The following is a 19,580-nucleotide window of genomic DNA, read 5'->3' as shown; positions in this document are numbered from 1 at the left end:
AAAGTCTTAAAGTGCCCATGTCTCCTGCGAATCCCGTCTATACCCCATAGTTCTTGAAGCATCCCCAGCATCCTCTAGGACGTATGAGAAATGTTAATTTAAAAACAACAAGGCAATCCTGGGAATCCTAGGATTGATCATTTTTCAATTCCAATTCCCAGGATTGGAAAAACGGTCTGGGATTGGCCTCCCTAAGAATGCACTTTGAGAGACCACAGCCATTGTTCTTTGAAACAGCCATGTGATTTTTTTCTTGTGCTGCATACATTACAGTATGGCTGAATAGAAAAGCACCTACAGTACATGGAAACAGGATACTAGCCGTGGCTATACAAAAATGCCAGACTCCAGTGACTGCTTTCTTAGGGGGATATCCATTTAGCCCCGGTAATTTACCAGCGCTAATTGTCCTGCCGGGGGCCATCCTACTAGCCCCGACAAGCCAGCACGAGCAGTGGCTTATCGGAGGTTACCTGTTGCTGCACTGGGTGCCGACTGCTGACAGCTACCGGTGCAGCGCTGCTACTCTGGCTCCCCCCGGTCACATGGCTGCTCCCCCATCATGTAACCACTGCCAGGGGAGGGGGGGAGGGGGGGATGCGGGTCACCGCGCCTGCGCCAAGTAGCAGCTTCCGGGCCGCAGCGCCATGCCTGCAGTCCCAGCCTGCTGCAGCGGGCATGGGACAATGAAGGTTGTCCGCGGTCATAGGAGATTTTATTTGGGATCCCCGAAAACAGCCCCATTTTCAAGAGAAAACTTGGCTGTTTCTCACGAAAACACACAGGTTTCACTGGATCTGTGTGTTTTCGGGAGAAAGGGCATTTTTTTTTACAGGTGATCTAATAGGATAGCCTGTAAAAAAAAATCAGTGAAAAAAAATCTGGGGGGGGGGGGGGGGGAATAAAAAAAAAAAAATCGCAATTTTTTTTTTTACGCCTGATGTTTTACCGTGGGTAATAGGATACCCCCTCTTACCGGTGGCTGATAATGCTGCTGCCTTAAATTAGCCACACACACTGTGCCCACCAAATTGTTATTCCTCTACATTAAGAATCTAGTTTCCCCCACACTTTAGCCAAACGAATATACTGTATGCAACAATGACGCCACATTTTCTAATGCCCAAAATAATTATTTGTTGTTCTGCTGTGCTAATTGCTAATCTATTACTTACTTTACGTGAAAATATCAAGACTCTCTAACAACAACGTTAACTAAACAATAAATATTTCACTTGTCTAGGAAATATTTTCATGTCTGACAAATTAAAGAGGCTTTTAAATTAGTAGAGAGCCAGAGGATGTGTGGGAACAATTTAATTAGAATAACAATAAGAAAATGTGATATAACGTAGCTATGCGGGCCTCAGGATAAACGTACCATAGAATCCCTTATATGGGAATATTAACACAAATACAGTATAAGGACCAGCTGGCAGCAGTCTGCCTGTATAGAAGTACAGTAATAATCTAGCCCAATCATTTCCACATAACAAATAACATCTTCATATTTATACGCTGCTATTTATCAATTACTGCATGTAAAGCTCACATATGCTGTAAAATAGTTATATATAAAGAAAGTACAACAAAATAATATGCTGTAGTGGTTGGACTAGCTGGCAAATCCCAGAAAATTGGGACCTATGTTCCTACTCGCCTTGCAACTGGAGTTGTATTTATATGTATGCGTGGATTTGCGCTAGCAGAACAAGGCCTCTGGCCCTACTTTACATTAGCAGAACATTGGATGACGGGGGGGGGGGGGGGGGAGTGACAGAGTAACGACTGTGGCATACCGATGTTTAGATTCCCGACGGGCTGGGAAAGTATGTAAACCCTACCCCCCTAACCCTAACTGTCCCTTGTAGCAGCCTAAACCTAAACCACCCACCCCCCCTTCCCCATCAACCTAACCCCAGCCCTCCCTGGTGGTACCTAAACCTAACCCCCCCCCCCCTCCCCTTCCCACAGCCTAAACATAACCCTCCCCACTCCGCAGCCTAACCCTAGCGCTCCACAGGGTGCCTAAACCTCCGTCCCCGGAGCCTAAACTTAACCCACCCCTTGGCCGCAGCCTAAACCTAACCTTCCTCCCCCAGCAGCTTACCTCTGTGTCGTGCCAGCACACAGACGTTTGGGAACCTGTTGGTCGGTATTCCGACACAGGGATTGTAATTCTATTCGGGATTTCGGCGCCAGCATTCCAAGCAGTGTCAGGATTCCAGTGTCAGTATATTGACTGCCGGGATCCTGAATGGATACCCATTGGTCCACTGCAGGTAATTGGGACTGTACTGTACTGTACTGTGCATCCAGGTACATTATGGTGCCATGCAATGACATGGGAGGCCGGTCAGCTTTCTTGTATGGATGCAGCAAGCTTGTGAAGACAGTAGTGACTTGTCTGTGCAACTTGTATCTTACCATATATTTCATCCAAATTGGCAGATTTACTGTGACTCAGAGGGGGGTATTCAATTGTTTGAAAACTCAGTTGGGTGTCTATTTTTTCCTATCTAATACACAGGGAAAAAAACAGACACCCAACCGACTTTTCAAACATTTGAATTCCCCCCTTACAGAGGGATTAAATTGTTTACTGGGCGACGGAGCAATTCAGTTGCACTGGTTTAGCTGCACAAAGCCACTAAACCTGTCTAAAGTTCTGCTAGGGTGCCCAAATGGACTTTTGGCACATTTTTTCCTTCCACCTCAGAAGTCTGCTGGAAGAAATGTGTTTCCTGTGGTTAATGGGTGCCTTATCGGAGTAACAACTGAATTGCTCCCCCGGGCACCCATTAGTTAAGGCTTGGTAAAACAATTTAATTTCCCCTCAAAATATGGGGGTAAATACGCTATGGGGATCTTTTTTGAATTTCACATGTGTACAACACAGCAAAAGCTCCTTACCGTATATGCAATATGTAAAAGAAATAGTGCCTGTTGTATGCAGTGTGCCTATTTGGCGAATGAAATATCAGGAGCCATAGAATATACATCATCATATAGGTTGAATTTTACCTACTGTATGTCAGTCATGTTAAATGCATTAGACATGTAACTCTAGGCCAAGGGGCTGACATTCATAGATTTATAAATTGATGGTAGGTGAGTCATAGGTAGCAGATGATCCTTTGGTGCTGGCCATATCCAGATTAGACAAGTTATTTCTCTACCTTTTTTGTATATATAAAAGAGAACTCAACGTGTAAAGTGAAGGGAATAGCATATTGCATTCATTTTCCGTAATATACTCCAAATATCTTTTCCTGCACATTTCATAAATTTATGCTTCTAGTGACAGGACACACAGAGCTGCTACCTTTCTGAGCTGCTCCGATCGCTGTTGCGCTCCATGGTAATGAAAAGCAGAAGTGGAATATGATCCACATACCTGGAGATATCAGAAAAGTGCAAAGACAGATGACAGCCTCGAAGCATACCATGAAGGGGGCTGTTGTGGAGAATTAAAGCATTATTGCACTAACATCTTTAAAAGCTCAAGTGAAATTACCTCATTTGTTTGGCAGAGTTCACCATAGCTATCAGGCTCTAAGGCAAAAGCAACATTCCTTCGATCATCTTTCAGCAGCACAGCACCATATTTGGAGGCCTATATCCTGCTTTGCTCTGCTCTTATCCTCTGGCATGCTCCTAGACTAGTATTTCAAAACAGGACCAGAGGAATATAAAGCTTTCAGCCCAAAGTTATAATTAATGTGAATACTTTCTGGGCATTGCGACTCCATACAAAGTGATAAGATTTTAGAGTGAACTGGCAGTCCCTAGCTTATATCTCAGGGCTGCCTTAAAAGCACTAATCTGGCAAGACTTCAACTGCACATCGCTGGGAAATACGTGAAGCTGGGTCCTGCGAGTTCTAACCTTAGGTCAGCTTTTGTTATACACTTTTATATACTCTTATGAGTATGAGAATACACACTTAGGGGAATAGTCATTCCCTAAAGCCCACCACTAATGATGTAACCGACTTACCACAAGTTGCAGAAGTAGATACTAAACTAAAAGCGATTTAATATTGGTCCAGTGTGGGGACAGATGCTCTGAAAAGCCACTGTTCCTGTGAGCTCTACTATAGTTGCTGAATTTATTACCGGCATTGTACAGCAGGGGGCGTTTCTATGATGATGCCATTCAGCACAAAACGCGTCATCAGCCCCTCCCCCTGACCGCCCACTTTCACAGACGGCTGCAGGGGGGTGTAAGCAAGTGCGGGGGAATGCATGCAGTGGAGGCCGACTCCGGAATACTTGCCCACTTTCCCGGGGGGCGAGGAGCGCCACCCAATTTTTGGGAACCTCCCAGCCATTCCGGGGGAGTAGGCAAATATGGCTCTATCACTTACACTTATGCCGCAACTGGCAATAGATGAATTGCTTATGTGTGTCCCCATACTGATGCATTGGAGATAAAAGGCAAAACAGTGACAGGAATGGTGGTCTGAGTTCTCCCCCTGCCCGCTCATCCATTGCGACTGCTCACTGATATATATTTTTTAGTGAGACAGAGAGCTTTGTCTCTATCCCATCGGAGCTCCAAGCAAGCTGTGTCAGTGATGGGAGCTGGCACGCATGCGAGGCAGCTCACAGACATGGCTGAATGTAGGGGAACTGCTGTGGCGGCACGCAGTTCCTCTTAGGCAGTTTCTATGGGCCTTTACATACTCTGTGACTCAGGGGGAGAGGTATGAAGCTATGCGGTATACTGGTATCCGTGCATGTTACGTGCTGCTTCTCCCAATCAGATGTATTAACCTGGAGAAGGCATAAGGAAGTGATAAACCAGTGATATGTGCAAGGTGATAAAGGCACCAGCCAATCAGATCCTAACTGTTAATTTACATAATGGATCTGATTGGCTGGTGCCTTTATCACCTTGCACATATCACTGGTTTATCACTTCCTTATGCCTTCTCCAGGTTAATACATCTGCCTGTGTACTAATGTGGATCAGTGTGTAAGGTGATGGGGGTGCAACTAAATGTATGAATGGTCAGTGACACTGACCGTTCCAACAACTGCAGCTATCGATTTTGACAGAGGAGATTTCTGACTGGTGAATGCGCAGACTGTCAACAAGCGCTGGTCAAAGCAGCCATAAGAGTGATAGTGGACTTCGCCAGAAAGGTCAGTTGACGCTCACCCTCTTCGGCAACATAGCAAATAAAACATTCTGGAGAAGCATGCAACTGCTGCTCATAGCTAAATGGGCGAAGCAGGCCCTGACAAATAACAGGAGTAAGGGCAGTAATCCTACATCTCCCACTGTGTGCGCGGCATGTTCATCAACAGATAAACAAAGATCTTTAGACAGTAACAGCATCAGGTCTTCTGCCAATATGATTATACAGAACAATAATGATCCAAAACACTAAAGTAAATCTACAATAGAAATGGCTGAATCATAATAAACTTTACATGCTGAGTTAGCAGAATTAAAGTCCTAACTAGGGAGGCCAATCCCGGGCCTTTTTTTCAAACCCAGTATTGGGATTGAAAAATGATCAATCCTGGGATACCCGGGATTGGGTTGAAGATTTAAAAAATTAAAATCTTCATTGCCCCCACCCTCTTCCCAGACCCGCCCACAGGGCCGTTTCTAGCCAATTTGGCTCCCAGTGCGAGATTTAAAAATGCGCCCCCCCCCCCCCATTCACATAAGAAAAAATGCACCCCCCCATAGATATAAAGAGGAAAAGCATGCGCGCGCCGAAGGCGCACGCGTTCCCGGCAAGGGCGCGTGGCCTCGTTAAAATGGGTGTGGCTTTGTTAAGATGGGCGTGGCCTCATCTGATCTCATCATCACGGCCACCACAGGATAAAAAAAAAAAAAGGCCTAATTTTACACATTACAGCAGGCACGCGACTCCATTTTACACGGCACGGCAGGCAAGTGTCCCCATTTTACACAGCACAGTAGGCAAGTGTCCCCATTTTACACATTGCGGCAGGCACGTGCCCCCATTTTACACATTGCGGCAGGAAAAAGCGTCCCCATTTTACAATTGCGGCAGGCACGTACCCCCATTTTACACAGTACAACAGGCAAGTGTCCCCATTTTACACATTGCGGCAGGCACTTGCCCCCATTTTACACAGTACGGCAGGCAAGTGTCCCCATTTTACACATTGCGGCAGGCACGTGCCCCCATTTTACACATTGCGGCAGGAAAGTGTCCCCATTTTACACATTGCGGCAGGCACGTGCCCCCATTTTACACAGTACGGCAGGCAAGTGTCCCCATTTTACACATTGCGGCAGGCACGTGCCCCCATTTTACACAGTACAACAGGCAAGTGTCCCCATTTTACACATTATGGCAGACAGGTGTCTCCATTTTACACAATACACAAGGCAAGAGTCCCCATTTTACACATTACGGCAGACTGTGTCCCCATTTTACACATTCCGGCAGGCAAGAGTCCCCATTTTACATATTACGGCAGGCAAGTGTCCCCATTTTACACATTCCGGCAGACAGGTGTCCCCATTTTACACATTAAGGCAGGCAAGAGTCCCCATTTTACATATTACGGCAGGCAAGTGTCCCCATTTTACACATTCCGGCAGACAGGTGTCCCCATTTCTCTAACGTCCTAGTGGATGCTGGAGACTCCGTAAGGACCATGGGGAATAGACGGGCTCCGCAGGAGACAGGGCACTTTAAGAAAGAATTTGGATACTGGTGTGCTCTGGCTCCTCCCTCTATGTCCCTCCTCCAGACCTCAGTTTGAATCTGTGCCCGGACGAGCTGGGTGCTACTTAGTGAGCTCTCCTGAGCTTGCTGTAAAGAAAGTATTTTGTTAGGTTTTTTTATTTTCAGAGAGATCTGCTGGCAACAGACTCTCTGCTACGTGGGACTGAGGGGTGAGAAGCAGTCCTACTCACTGAAGATAGGTCCTGCTTCTTAGGCTACTGGACACCATTAGCTCCAGAGGGATCATACACAGGATCTCACCCTTTGTCGTCCGATCCCGGAGCCGCGCCGCCGTCCCCTTCGCAGAGCCGGAAGACAGAAGCCGGTGAAAGAAGCAAGAAGACTTTGAAATCGGCGGCAGAAGACTCCAGTCTTCATACTGAGGTAGCGCACAGCACTGCAGCTGTGCGCCATTGCTCCCACACTAAACCCACATACTCCGGTCACTGTAGGGTGCAGGGCGCAGTGGGGGGTGCCCTGGGCAGCAAATAGAGACCTCTTGGCAAAAGTGGGCATATATACAGTTGGGCACTGTATATATGCATGGACCCCCGCCATATTTTTACACAGAAACGCGGGACAGAAGCCTGCCGCTGAGGGGGCGGGGCTTCTTCCTCAGCACTCACCAGCGCCATTTTTTCTCCACAGCTCCGCTGAGAGGAAGCTCCCCAGGCTCTCCCCTGCAGAAACACGGTAGAAGAGGGTAACTAGAGAGGGGGGGCACATAAATTAGGCGCAAAAACAGTATATACAGCAGCTACTGGGTTAACACTAAGTTACTGTGTGATTCCTGGGACATATAGCGCTGGGGTGTGTGCTGGCATACTCTCTCTCTGTCTCTCCAAAAGGCCTTGTGGGGGAACTGTCTTCAAAAAGAGCATCCCCTGTGTGTGTGGTGTGTTGGTACGCTTGTGTCGGCATGTTTGACGAGGAAGGCTATGTGGAAGCAGAGCGGGAACAAATGAATGTGGGGTCGCCGCCGACGGCGCCGACACCCGATTGGATGGATATGTGGAAGGTTTTAAATGATAATGTTACTTCCTTGCATAAAAGGTTGGATAAAGCTGAAGCCTTAGGACAGCCGGTGTCTCAGCCCATGCCTGATCCTATGTCGCAGAGGTCGTCAGGGTCTCAGAAGTGCCCACTATCCCAAATTGTTGACACAGATATCGACACGGATTCTGACTCCAGTGTCGATGGCGATGATGCAAAGTTACAGCCTAAATTGGCTAAAGCCATCCGTTATATGATTATAGCAATGAAGGATGTGTTGCACATCACAGATGAAACCCCAGTCCCTGACAAGAGCGTTTATATGTATGGGGAAAAAAGGCAAGAGGTGACCTTTCCCCCTTCACATGAGCTAAATGAGTTATGTGAAAAGGTTTGGGAATCTCCAGATAAAAAACTGCAGATTTCCAAACGGATGCTTATGGCGTATCCTTTCCCGCCAATGGACAGGTTACGCTGGGAATCCTCCCCTAGGGTAGACAAAGCTTTAACACGCTTATCCAAGAGGGTAGCCCTGCCGTCACAGGATATGGCCACCCTAAAAGATGCTGCGGATAGAAAGCAGGAGGGTACCCTGAAGTCCATTTATACACATTCAGGTACCTTACTAAGGCCGGCGATTGCGTCGGCCTGGATGTGTAGTGCTGTAGCAGCATGGACGGATACCTTATCTGAGGAACTTGATACCTTGGACAAGGATACTATATTACTGACCCTGGGGCATATAAAAGACGCTGTCCTATATATGAGAGATGCTCAAAGAGACATTAGCCTACTGGGCTCTAGAATAAATGCAATGTCGATTTCTGCCAGAAGGGTCCTGTGGACTCGGCAATGGACAGGAGATGCCGACTCAAAAAGGCACATGGAGGTTTTACCTTACAAGGGTGAGGAGATGTTTGGGGAGGGTCTCTCGGACCTGGTCTCCACAGCTACGGCTGGAAAGTCAAATTTTTTGCCATATGTTCCCTCACAACCTAAGAAAGCACCGTATTACCAAATGCAGTCCTTTCGATCACAAAAAGGCAAGAAAGTCCGAGGTGCGTCCTTTCTTGCCAGAGGCAAGGGTAGAGGAAAGAATCTGCACAATACAGCTAGTTCCCAGGAACAGAAGTCCTCCCCGGCTTCCACTAAATCCACCGCATGACGCTGGGGCTCCACAGGCGGAGCTAGGCCCGGTGGGGGTGCGTCTCCGAAATTTCAGCCACAAGTGGGTTCACTCCCAGGTGGATCCCTGGGCTATAGAGATTGTGTCTCAGGGATACAAGCTGGAATTCGAGGAGATGCCCCCTCACCGTTACCTCAAATCGGCCCTGCCAGCTTCCCCCTTAGAGAGGAAAATAGTGTTAGCTGCAATTCACAAATTGTATCTTCAGCAGGTGGTGGTCAAGGTTCCCCTCCTTCAACAAGGAAAGGGTTACTATTCGACCATGTCTGTGGTACCGAAACCGGACGGTTCGGACAGACCCATATTGAATTTAAAATCCCTGAACATATACCTGAAAAGGTTCAAGTTCAAGATGGAATCGCTCAGAGCGGTCATCGCAAGCCTGGAAGGGGGGGGATTTTATGCTGTCTCTGGACATAAAGGATGCTTACCTTCATGTCCCCATTTATCCACCTCATCAGGAATACCTCAGATTTGTGGTACAGAATTGTCATTACCAATTCCAGACGTTGCCATTTGGTCTCTCCACGGCACCGAGAATATTTACCAAGGTAATGGCGGAAATGATGGTGCTCCTGCGACGGCAAGGAGTCACAATTATCCCATACTTGGACGATCTCCTCATAAAGGCGAGGTCCAGAGAGCAGTTGCTGATCAGCGTAGCACGCTCTCGGGAAGTGTTACAGCAGCACGGCTGGATTCTAAATATTCCAAAGTCGCAGTTGATTCCTACGACTCGTCTGCCCTTCCTGGGCATGCTTCTGGACACAGGCCAGAAGAGGGTTTATCTCCCGATGGAGAAGGCTCAGGAGCTCATGACACTGGTCAGAGAACTATTAAAACCAAAACAGGTGTCGGTGCATCACTGCACGCGAGTCCTGGGAAAGATGGTGGCATCATACGAGGCCATTCCCTTCGGCAGGTTCCATGTGAGGACCTTTCAATGGGATCTGTTGGACAAGTGGTCCGGATCACATCTACAAATGCATCGGCTGATCACCCTATCCCCCAGGGCCAGGGTGTCTCTCCTGTGGTGGCTGCAGAGTGCTCACCTTCTCGAGGGCCACAGATTCGGCATTCAGGACTGGGTCCTGGTGACCACGGACGCAAGCCTCTGAGGGTGGGGAGCAGTCACACAGGGAAGAAATTTCCAAGGTCTGTGGTCAAGTCAGGAGACTTGCCTTCACATCAATATCCTGGAACTAAGGGCCATATACAACGCCCTACGTCAAGCGGAGACCCTGCTTCACGACCGATCGGTGCTGATTCAGTCAGACAACATCACCGCAGTGGCTCATGTAAACCGCCAAGGCGGCACAAGGAGCAGGGTGGCGATGGCGGAAGCCACCAGAATTCTTCGCTGGGCGGAAAATCACGTAAGAGCACTGTCAGCAGTGTTCATTCTGGGAGTGGACAACTGGGAAGCAGACTTCCTCAGCAGGCACGACCTCCACCCGAGAGAGTGGGGACTTCATCAAGAAGTCTTCGCGCAGATTGCAAGTCGGTGGGAACTGCCACAAGTAGACATGATGGCATCCCGCCTCAACAAAAAGCTACAGAGGTATTGCGCCAGGTCAAGAGACCCTCAGGCGATAGCTGTAGACGCACTAGTGACACCGTGGGTGTTCCAGTCGGACTATGTATTTCCCCCTCTTCCTCTCATACCCAAGGTGCTGAGAATCATAAGAAAAAGAGGAGTGAGAACAATACTCATTGTTCCGGATTGGCCAAGAAGGACTTGGTATCCAGAGCTGCAAGAAATGCTCACAGAGGACCCATGGCCTCTGCCTCTAAGACAGGACTTGTTGCAACAGGGGCCCTGTCTGTTCCAAGACTTACCGCGGCTGCGTTTGACGGCATGGCGGTTGAACGCCGGATCCTAGCAGAAAAAGGCATTCCGGATGAGGTTATTCCTACGCTGATAAAGGCTAGGAAGGACGTGACGGCTAAACGTTATCTCCGTATATGGCAAAAATATGTTGCTTGGTGTGAGGCCAGGAATGCCCCTACGGAGGAATTCCAGCTGGGCCGTTTCCTTCACTTCCTACAGTCGGGAGTGTCTTTGGGCCTAAAATTGGGTTCCATTAAGGTCCAGATTTCGGCCCTATCCATTTTCTTTCAAAAAGAACTGGCTTCTCTACCTGAAGTTCAGACGTTTGTAAAGGGAGTGCTGCATATTTAGCCCCCTTTTGTGCCTCCAGTGGCACCTTGGGATCTTAACGTGGTGTTGAGTTTCCTGAAGTCACACTGGTTTGAGCCACTTAAGACCGTGGAGTTAAAATTTCTCACGTGGAAGGTGGTCATGCTATTAGCCTTGGCTTCAGCTAGGCGTGTGTCAGAATTAGCGGCTTTATCACATAAAAGCCCCTATCTGGTCTTCCATATGGACAGGGCAGAATTGCGGACCCGTCCGCAATTTCTGCAAAAAGTGGTGTCATCTTTTCATATGAACCAACCTATTGTGGTGCCTGTGGCTACTCGTATCTTGGAGGATTCCGAGTTACTTGATGTGGTCAGGGCTTTGAAGGTTTATGTAGCCAGAACGGCTAGGGTCAGGAAAACAGAGTCTTTGTTTATCCTGCATGCTTCCAACAAGCTTGGTGCTCCTGCTTCAAAGCAAACTATTGCTCGCTGGATCTGTAACACGATTCAGTAGGCTCATTCTGCGGCTGGATTGCCGCTGCCAAAATCAGTTAAGGCCCATTCCACTAGGAAGGTGGGCTCTTCTTGGGCGGCTGCCCGAGGGGTCTCAGCATTACAGCTTTGCCGAGCGGCTACTTGGTCAGGTTCAAACACTTTTGCAAAGTTCTACAAGTTTGATACCCTGGCTGAGGAGGACCTTGTGTTTGCTCAATCGGTGCTGCAGAGTCATCCGCACTCAGCCGCCCGTTTGGGAGCTTTGGTATAATCCCCATGGTCCTTACGGGGGTGTAGTACGGGTGACCGGCGGTCTCCTGACCGCCGGTCACCTGGGTCTCCCTGAATAAAGATCACCTTGATTTTCATTATAACTGGCTCCACAGTGTGATCCCTGAACCCCAGGATACCCAGGTCACCCGGTATCCTCACATTTGGTGGCAGCGGTGGGATATCACACAGTTCCTGTAGTGTTTCCAGGGAGAGAGTTTCCAGGGAGCTAATGCACAAAAGTATCAGCATGGAGAGTCAGCCAGCAGTTGTGGCCAGCAGTCAAGGGGAGAATGCAATGAGAGAGCAGGAGAAGTTTTACCGTACAGCTCGGAAACCTCACCTACAAGGATTTTGCAGGATGAAGGGAATTACTTATGATGGGACTGAGACCAGGGAAACTCTGGTACTTCGGTTGTTGGAGTGGGATCGGGGGCACCCAGAGGATCCTGACCACCTGAGTGATGATGAAGAGGGACCAACAGGCATTGGTAGTAATTCATCCAATAAGTTACCAGAGTTGACCGATGCCACTCCTGCCATACTGCAGAGCTTGCTGGGGGCGCTAGGCGAAGGTGCGACCCCACAGGAGAGAGCTGGAGTGATCCAAGCTATACTAGGAGTACAAATTCCTGCTGGCAGTGGAATTCCGGAGTCCCCCCGAAGTTTTGAACAAGAGAAGCGACGCTTGGGATTTAAGGATGTTCCCACATTTCGGGAAAATGAAACAGACATTGACACTCACCTCCAGATCTTTGAAAATCTCATGGGGGTGCATGGAATAGAGCCAGCTGACTGGCCAAAGTACTTGGGGCCAAGTCTCACTGGCAGGGCTCTGGAAGCCTATCGGGCCCTAACCCCCCAGGAATGTGGAGTCTATGCCTTTATAAAGAAAGCATTGCTTGCTAAGTTCCAGATAACTGCAGAATCTTATCGTCTTAAATTCAGGACACTGAATAAAGGTGGAACTGATTCCTACCAAGAGTTTGCTAGTCAGCTACGGCAAGCCTGTGGGAAATGGCTTGAAGGAAGACAGGCCTCCACTGTGGAGCAGATTGTCAACTTAATTGTGGTAGAACAGCTAATGATTAAGATGGCACCAGAGGTACGGGAGTGGGTCGCAGACAGGAAGCCCAGTACACCTGAACAAGCTGCGGAATGGGCTGATGAATATATAGCCAATCGTCCGCAATGGAGAATCTTCAGTGCAGCAGGCGGTACAAGAAACCCACGAGTGGAGAAGCTCTCTGATAAAGAACCGCAAGTCAAAGATAGTAATAAAGGAGGCCCTATCAAAAACATCACTTATCAGCCACCCAGATTCAGAGTGGCTAACCCAGAACCTCGGAAGTGTTATCGCTGCAATCAACCAGGACACGTGCTTAGGGACTGTCCACGCACAAGAGGGCCATTCCCTGGGGCTAGACCGGCTCCAGTCTCTGTGGTATGTTACCCCACGGAGGAGTATGGTGAAGAGGTCGTCCAGTCAGATATGGATGGGATGATGGGTGGGGTGTATATTGTGGACTTGGTTCTGGGGGAGGAGAAGGCGACTCCCTGGAATATGCGAGGGCACCTACAGACTGTGATAGTGGAGAACCAGCAGGTACAGGGCCTACGAGACTCTGGGGCCTCACTTACGTTGATTGAGCCAGACCTGATTCCTGCCTCCCAGGTGATACCTGGACAGTATGTGCGAATTGCCACTGCCGGGGGACAACAGGCCGATATTCCTGTTGCCAAGATACATCTGGACTGGGGAGCTGACCAAGGAATCGTGGAAGTCGGAGTACTCAAGGGGCTACCAGCCAAGGTAATCCTCGGGAATGATCTGGGACAAGGACTAGTGACACGCTTCGTCCAGGTGGTAACCAGAAGCCAAACACGAAGAGAGGTGACCCAGGCTACAGATATGGTCCAGAATCAGCCTACCCAGACAATGGTGAGTGACTCTAGTTCATTGTCCAGTACTTTAGAGGTAGACTTGGGCTGAGGTGGACCGGAGTGAGTTCCGACAGGCCCAACGGACTGACCCCTCCCTGAGCAAATTGAGGAGTGCAGCCGAACTGGGGTTGGAAACAGCTGATAGAAGTAAGATAGTGTGGGAAGAGGAATTACTGTACCGAGTGGTCATCCCTCGGCCCGGACAGGAAGCAGTCATGCCTACTAAACAGTTGGTGGTACCTACACAATACAGAGCACAATTACTAGCTCTTGCCCACGACATCCCTGCAGCTGGCCATTTTGGCACCCGGAAAACATTGGCCCGACTGTTGCGGAATTTCTTCTGGCCACGGATTTCTAGAGACGTTAAGCAGTATCGGGACACCTGTGATACCTGTCAGAGACTGGGAAAGCCCCAACAGAAAGCTTTTCTGCACCCATTACCTATTATAGGGGAGCCATTTGCCCGTGTTGCCATAGACCTAGTTGGACCATTAGCTATTCCCAGTCACACGGGCAAGAAGTACATCTTGACACTGGTGGACTTTACGACACGTTACCCTGAAGCCGTGGCCCTGTCATCCATTGACACGGAACATGTTGCGCAAGCACTGACGGACATATTCAGTCGGGTCGGATATCCACAGGAAGTCGTCACAGACCAAGGGCCTCAATTCCAAGGTGAACTAATGCAAACCCTGTGGGAAAAGTGGGGGGTTCGGCCTCTTCGGACCACCCCTTATCATCCGCAGACCAATGGACTATGTGAAAGATTCAATGGAACGCTGAAAAGACTCCTACAAGCTTACGTACAGTCCGAGGGGAGGGACTGGGAGAGAGCCCTGCAACAGCTTCTATTTGCTTATCGGGAAGTTCCACAAGCATCTACCGGATATTCCCCGTTTGAACTTCTGTACGGCCGGAAAGTGCGGGGGCCCCTAGACCTGGTCAAAGAGAGTTGGGAGGGAACTTTCCAAGAACACCAGCAGCCCATTTTACAATATGTAGAGAACATGCGGAATCGGATGAGAAGATTGCTACAGTTAACCCAAGAGCATCTCCGGGATTCACAAGAGAAACAAAGGGAATGGTACGATGCCCACGCTCAAGACCGTGAGTTGAATCCAGGGCAAAAGGTCATGGTGCTTATCCCAGTGCGTAGAAACAAACTGCAAGCCACCTGGGATGGACCGTATACAGTGGTAAGGCGTACCGGACCGGTCAATTATGTGATCGCCCTGGATAAGGGAGGGAAGCGCCTACGCACCTTCCATATAAATAGAATTAAAGCTTATAGAGATCGTCAAGTAGCGGCCATGATGGTATGTTGCCCTCCGATGGAGACTCCAGAAACTGATCCATTGCCTGACCTTTTGGGAGCTGCTAAAGAGAATAAGGGAGTGGAATCAGTCCAGGTGGGACTACAATTGAATACGGCACAGCAGCAAGAGATGCAGAGGATCTTAGAGGCTGAACAAGCCCAGTTTTCATGTCAACCTGGTCGAACTCACCTGACCACTCACCATGTGGACACTGGGAACAGTAAGCCCATCCGACAAGTCGCTTACCGAATGACCCCAGATGTTATGAGACAGGTGAAGACTGAGATCAAAGAGATGCTAGCTTTGGGGGTCATTGTGCCATCTAAAAGCCCATGGGCCGCTGGGGTCGTGTTGGTTCCCAAGAAAGATGGGACTACACGGTTTTGCGTGGACTATCGCAAATTGAATGAAGTAACCATAACTGATGCTTACCCTATGCCCCGTATTGACGAGCTACTGGACCGGATTGGAGGGGCCAAGTTCGTCTCAACGCTGGACTTAAGCAAGGGTTACTGGCAAATCCCACTTACCAAAGAAGCCCAGGAGCGTTCTGCCTTCATCACACCCATAGGACTCTTTGAGTGTACTTCCATGCCTTTCGGGATGAAGAACGCCCCTGCCACATTCCAGCGAATGGTGAATGACCTACTGGAGGGATGTCAAGACTTTGCACAAGCCTACCTCGATGATATCGCCATCTTCAGCCATACCTGGGCAGACCATTTAACTCATGTGGCAGAAGTGCTCAAAAGGATCAGACAGGCCGGGCTCACCATACGCCCAGATAAATGTCAGATGGGGATGGCTGAGGTTCAGTACCTAGGACATCGGGTTGGAGGAGGATCTATTAGACCAGAACCGGCAAAGGTGGAGGCTATTGTCAACTGGCCCCGACCTGTCAACCAGAAGCAAGTGCGGGCCTTCCTTGGGGTTGCTGGCTATTACAGAAAATTTATACCACATTACAGCACCGTGGCCAAGGCCCTAACGGACTTGACCAAAAAGAGATATGCTCGGAAGATTGAATGGACTGTTGAGTGTGAGCAAGCCTTCACCATCTTAAAAGACACGCTGACTCGAGCCCCAGTGTTGGCTGCCCCTGACTACCATAAAAAGTTTATTGTGCAGACAGACGCTTCGGGGTGTGGACTTGGGGCAGTGTTGTGCCAGGTGGGAGAAGATGGTAGGGAACACCCAATTGTGTATCTATCTCGTAAGCTAGCTGACCGAGAGATAGCCTATGCCACTATTGAGAAGGAGTGTCTAGCCATAGTCTGGGCCTTAAAGAAACTACAACCTTATCTCTATGGTAAAGAATTCACTGTTATTACTGACCATAACCCGTTAAATTGGCTAAACAGAACCTCAGGGGAAAATGGGAGGTTGTTGAGGTGGAGTTTGGCGTTACAAGGTTTCAACTTTTCTATTTCTCACAAAAAGGGACGAGACCATCACAATGCTGACGGGTTATCCAGACGTGAGGAAACAAATGCCAGACTTCGCAGACCTTCGGGCCGAGACAACAGTCAGGACTCCAACATTGGCATCATGCCTGTCTCCTCGATTTAAGAAGGGGGAGGTATGTGAGGAGACCAGGGAAAGGGATGTCTAGGACATGCTTTCATGTTAAAAAGGATAGAGTTAATCCTATGGCCCAAATTCTGAGTTCTTAAATTGAAGCCCTCAGTCTGCAGAAGTCACACACAGGAAGTATCCCAGAAGCATACAGCAGGGGAGTGTTTCTTTTAGAAAAGCCCTCCTCCTTCCCCTCTGGAAAGACTGACAGCATGATCCACCAATCAGAAAGGAGGAGAGAGAAGGAACCAGCAAGGGGGAATTGTGGGGAGAGGAAGTGGCTGGGAGAAGGAGACTGTGTGTGTGTGGAGGTGATGGTGCACAGCTAGACTCACTGGAGGTTGGGGTGTCGTCCCCTCTCAGTGTCATCAGTGACCAGCCACTCTGTGTGCCCTGCTACAGCTGTCATTACTGCCCAGGACTGGAGGAGATATACAGCAGCTGGTAAGGACTTTGCTGAGCTCTGAGTGGACATTATTAGTATAACCCTGCTTGCTGTTCACTGGATTTCTGGGTCTCCCTGAATAAAGATCACCTTGATTTTCATTATAACTGGCTCCACAGTGTGATCCCTGAACCCCAGGATACCCAGGTCACCCGGTATCCTCACAGGATCCCGGCAGCATACCGACGCCGGGATCCCGGCGGGGAGGGGCGAGTGCAGCAAGCCCCTTGCGGGCTCGCTGCGCTCGCCACGCTGCGGGCTCGGTGGCGACCTGCGGTCGCCACGGGTTCTATTCCCACTCTATGGGTGTCGTGGACACCCACGAGTGGAAATAGTCCCTGTTGGTCGGCATGCCGACCATCGGGATAGTGAGCCGTCGGGCTCACAGAGGAGGTCATGTGACTGTCGGTCAGCCGACCGGCGGTCACATGACTACCACCCCCTTACGGAGTACCCAGCATCCACTAGGACGTTAGAGAAAATAAGATTTTACTTACCGGTAAATCTATTTCTCGTAGTCCGTAGTGGATGCTGGGCGCCCGTCCCAAGTGCGGACTTCTTCTGCAATGCTTGTATATAGTTATTGCTTACATAAGGGTTATGTTATAGTTGCATCAGGGTTTATCTGATGCTCTATTGTTGTTCATACTGTTAACTGGGTAAGTTTATCACAAGTGATACGGTGTGATTGGTGTGGCTGGTATGAGTCTTGCCCTGGATTCCAAAATCCTTTCCTTGTACTGTCAGCTCTTCCGGGCACAGTTTCTCTAACTGAGGTCTGGAGGAGGGACATAGAGGGAGGAGCCAGAGCACACCAGTATCCAAATTCTTTCTTAAAGTGCCCTGTCTCCTGCGGAGCCCATCTATTCCCCATGGTCCTTACGGAGTCCCCAGCATCCATTACGGACTACGAGAAATAGATTTACCGGTAAGTAAAATCTTATTTTTACACAGTACGGCAGGTGGGGGGGGGGGGGGGGGGAGAGAGGGAGAGGGGCTGACTTACATTTGAAACGGTTCTTCCCGCTCTTCAGCCGCCTCTCCCTCGTCTGCACGGCTCCCCCTTCTCCCTCCTCCCGAGTGCCCAGCTCGGGGGGCGGGGTTTCACGGAATGACGCGATTGCGTCGTGACGTCACGTCGCAAACGCGTCATTCCGCGAAACCCCGGCCCCCCGAGCTGGGCACTCAGGAGGAGAGGGGAGGGGGGCTTCAAAGTGCAAGAAACGGCACTGCCTGCCCAGCCCACAGAACTACACACCATCCTCTGGGAGTGCAGGCAGGTTCACTTGCTGCAGACGGTGGGCTCTGAAGTGCGATCCGGGCAGCGCGGGCGGCTGGCGTCAGACTGCGCAGCGTGACCTCTGACTTCACATCACACTGCACAGTGCGCACAGCTGGGGGCAAGGGGAGCTGGGAGAAGGGAGCTGGGCAGCGTCTGAGCTTCCTGAGGATGCTCAACGCTGCCTAGCATGGAAAAAAAACAAGTTGATTTTCTAATCCCGAAAAAGAAATAAATACATTTAACCCAATCCAGGCAGACTATGATTAAAGTGAGAGAACCATGGAGTCCAAACTTCATGAAATTTGGCTATTTCGTCGTGTAGAAGAGCAGTAATGCACTCCATAGAAGCAATGTACCAAACCTTGGCCCTCATTCCGAGTTGATCGGTCGCAAGGCGAATTTAGCAGAGTTACACACGCTAAGCCGCCGCCTACTGGGAGTGAATCTTAGCTTCTTAAAATAGCGACCGATGTATTCGCAATATTGCGATTACTAACTACTTAGCAGTTTCAGAGTAGCTCCAGACTTACTCTGCCTGTGCGATCATTTCAGTGCTTGTCGTTCCTGGTTGACGTCACAAACACACCCAGCGTTCGCCCAGGCACTCCCACCGTTTCTCCGGCCACTCCTGCGTTTTTTCCGGAAACGGTAGCGGTTTCAGCCACACGCCCCTGAAACGCCGTGTTTCCGCCCAGTAACACCCATTTCCTGTCAATCACATTACGATCGCCGGAGCGAAGAAAAAGCCGTGAGTAAAAATACTTTCTTCATAGTAAAGTTACTTGGCGCAGTCGCAGTGCGAACTTTGCGCATGCGTACTAAGCGGATTTTCACTGCGATGCGATGAAAAAGAACGAGCGAACAACTCGGAATGAGGGCCCTTATGTATTAAGGCAATAATAAAGGGAGCAGTAGATTGCTTCCAGTCCATAGCTATGAGCAGTTTGGCAGCGTTAAAAACATGTCCACAGAGTTTATTGAAAGGTTTAGACATCCCTGGTATTGGTAAGCATAACAATGCGTGAAGGGGATCTCTAGGTGGTAGGGAGGTGGTGAGACTATCCAATAAAGCAGGGATGGGGGGACCTTCGGCCCTCCAGCTGCTGTTGAACTACACATCCCAGCATGCCCTGCAACAGTTTTAGCATGGCAAAATAGCAAAACTGTAGCAAGGCATGCTGGTATGTGTAGTTCAACAACAGCTG

General features: G+C 49.4%; 2 protein-coding genes across 3 annotated transcripts in view; one reads left to right on the top strand and one right to left on the bottom strand.

Annotated features, from left to right (window-relative positions):
- The window catches only part of RBPMS (RNA binding protein, mRNA processing factor), a 288,589-nt gene that overhangs the window by 109,750 nt on the left and 159,259 nt on the right, over positions 1-19,580 (bottom strand). The gene's annotated exons all lie outside the window — the stretch shown is intronic.
- LOC134910982 (uncharacterized) lies at positions 11,985-17,102 on the top strand. The gene is made up of 2 exons (XM_063919377.1): positions 11,985-13,749; positions 16,514-17,102. The coding sequence occupies exons 1-2, from the start codon at positions 12,040-12,042 to the stop codon at positions 16,640-16,642; spliced, it is 1,839 nt and encodes a 612-aa protein (XP_063775447.1). The 5' UTR covers positions 11,985-12,039; the 3' UTR covers positions 16,643-17,102.

The sequence above is a fragment of the Pseudophryne corroboree genome, chromosome 1, assembly GCF_028390025.1.
Source record: "Pseudophryne corroboree isolate aPseCor3 chromosome 1, aPseCor3.hap2, whole genome shotgun sequence".
Lineage (NCBI taxonomy): Eukaryota > Metazoa > Chordata > Amphibia > Anura > Myobatrachidae > Pseudophryne > Pseudophryne corroboree.
The sequence above is the reverse complement of the archived record's forward strand: the minus strand, read 5'-3'. Positions and strand labels throughout refer to the sequence as shown.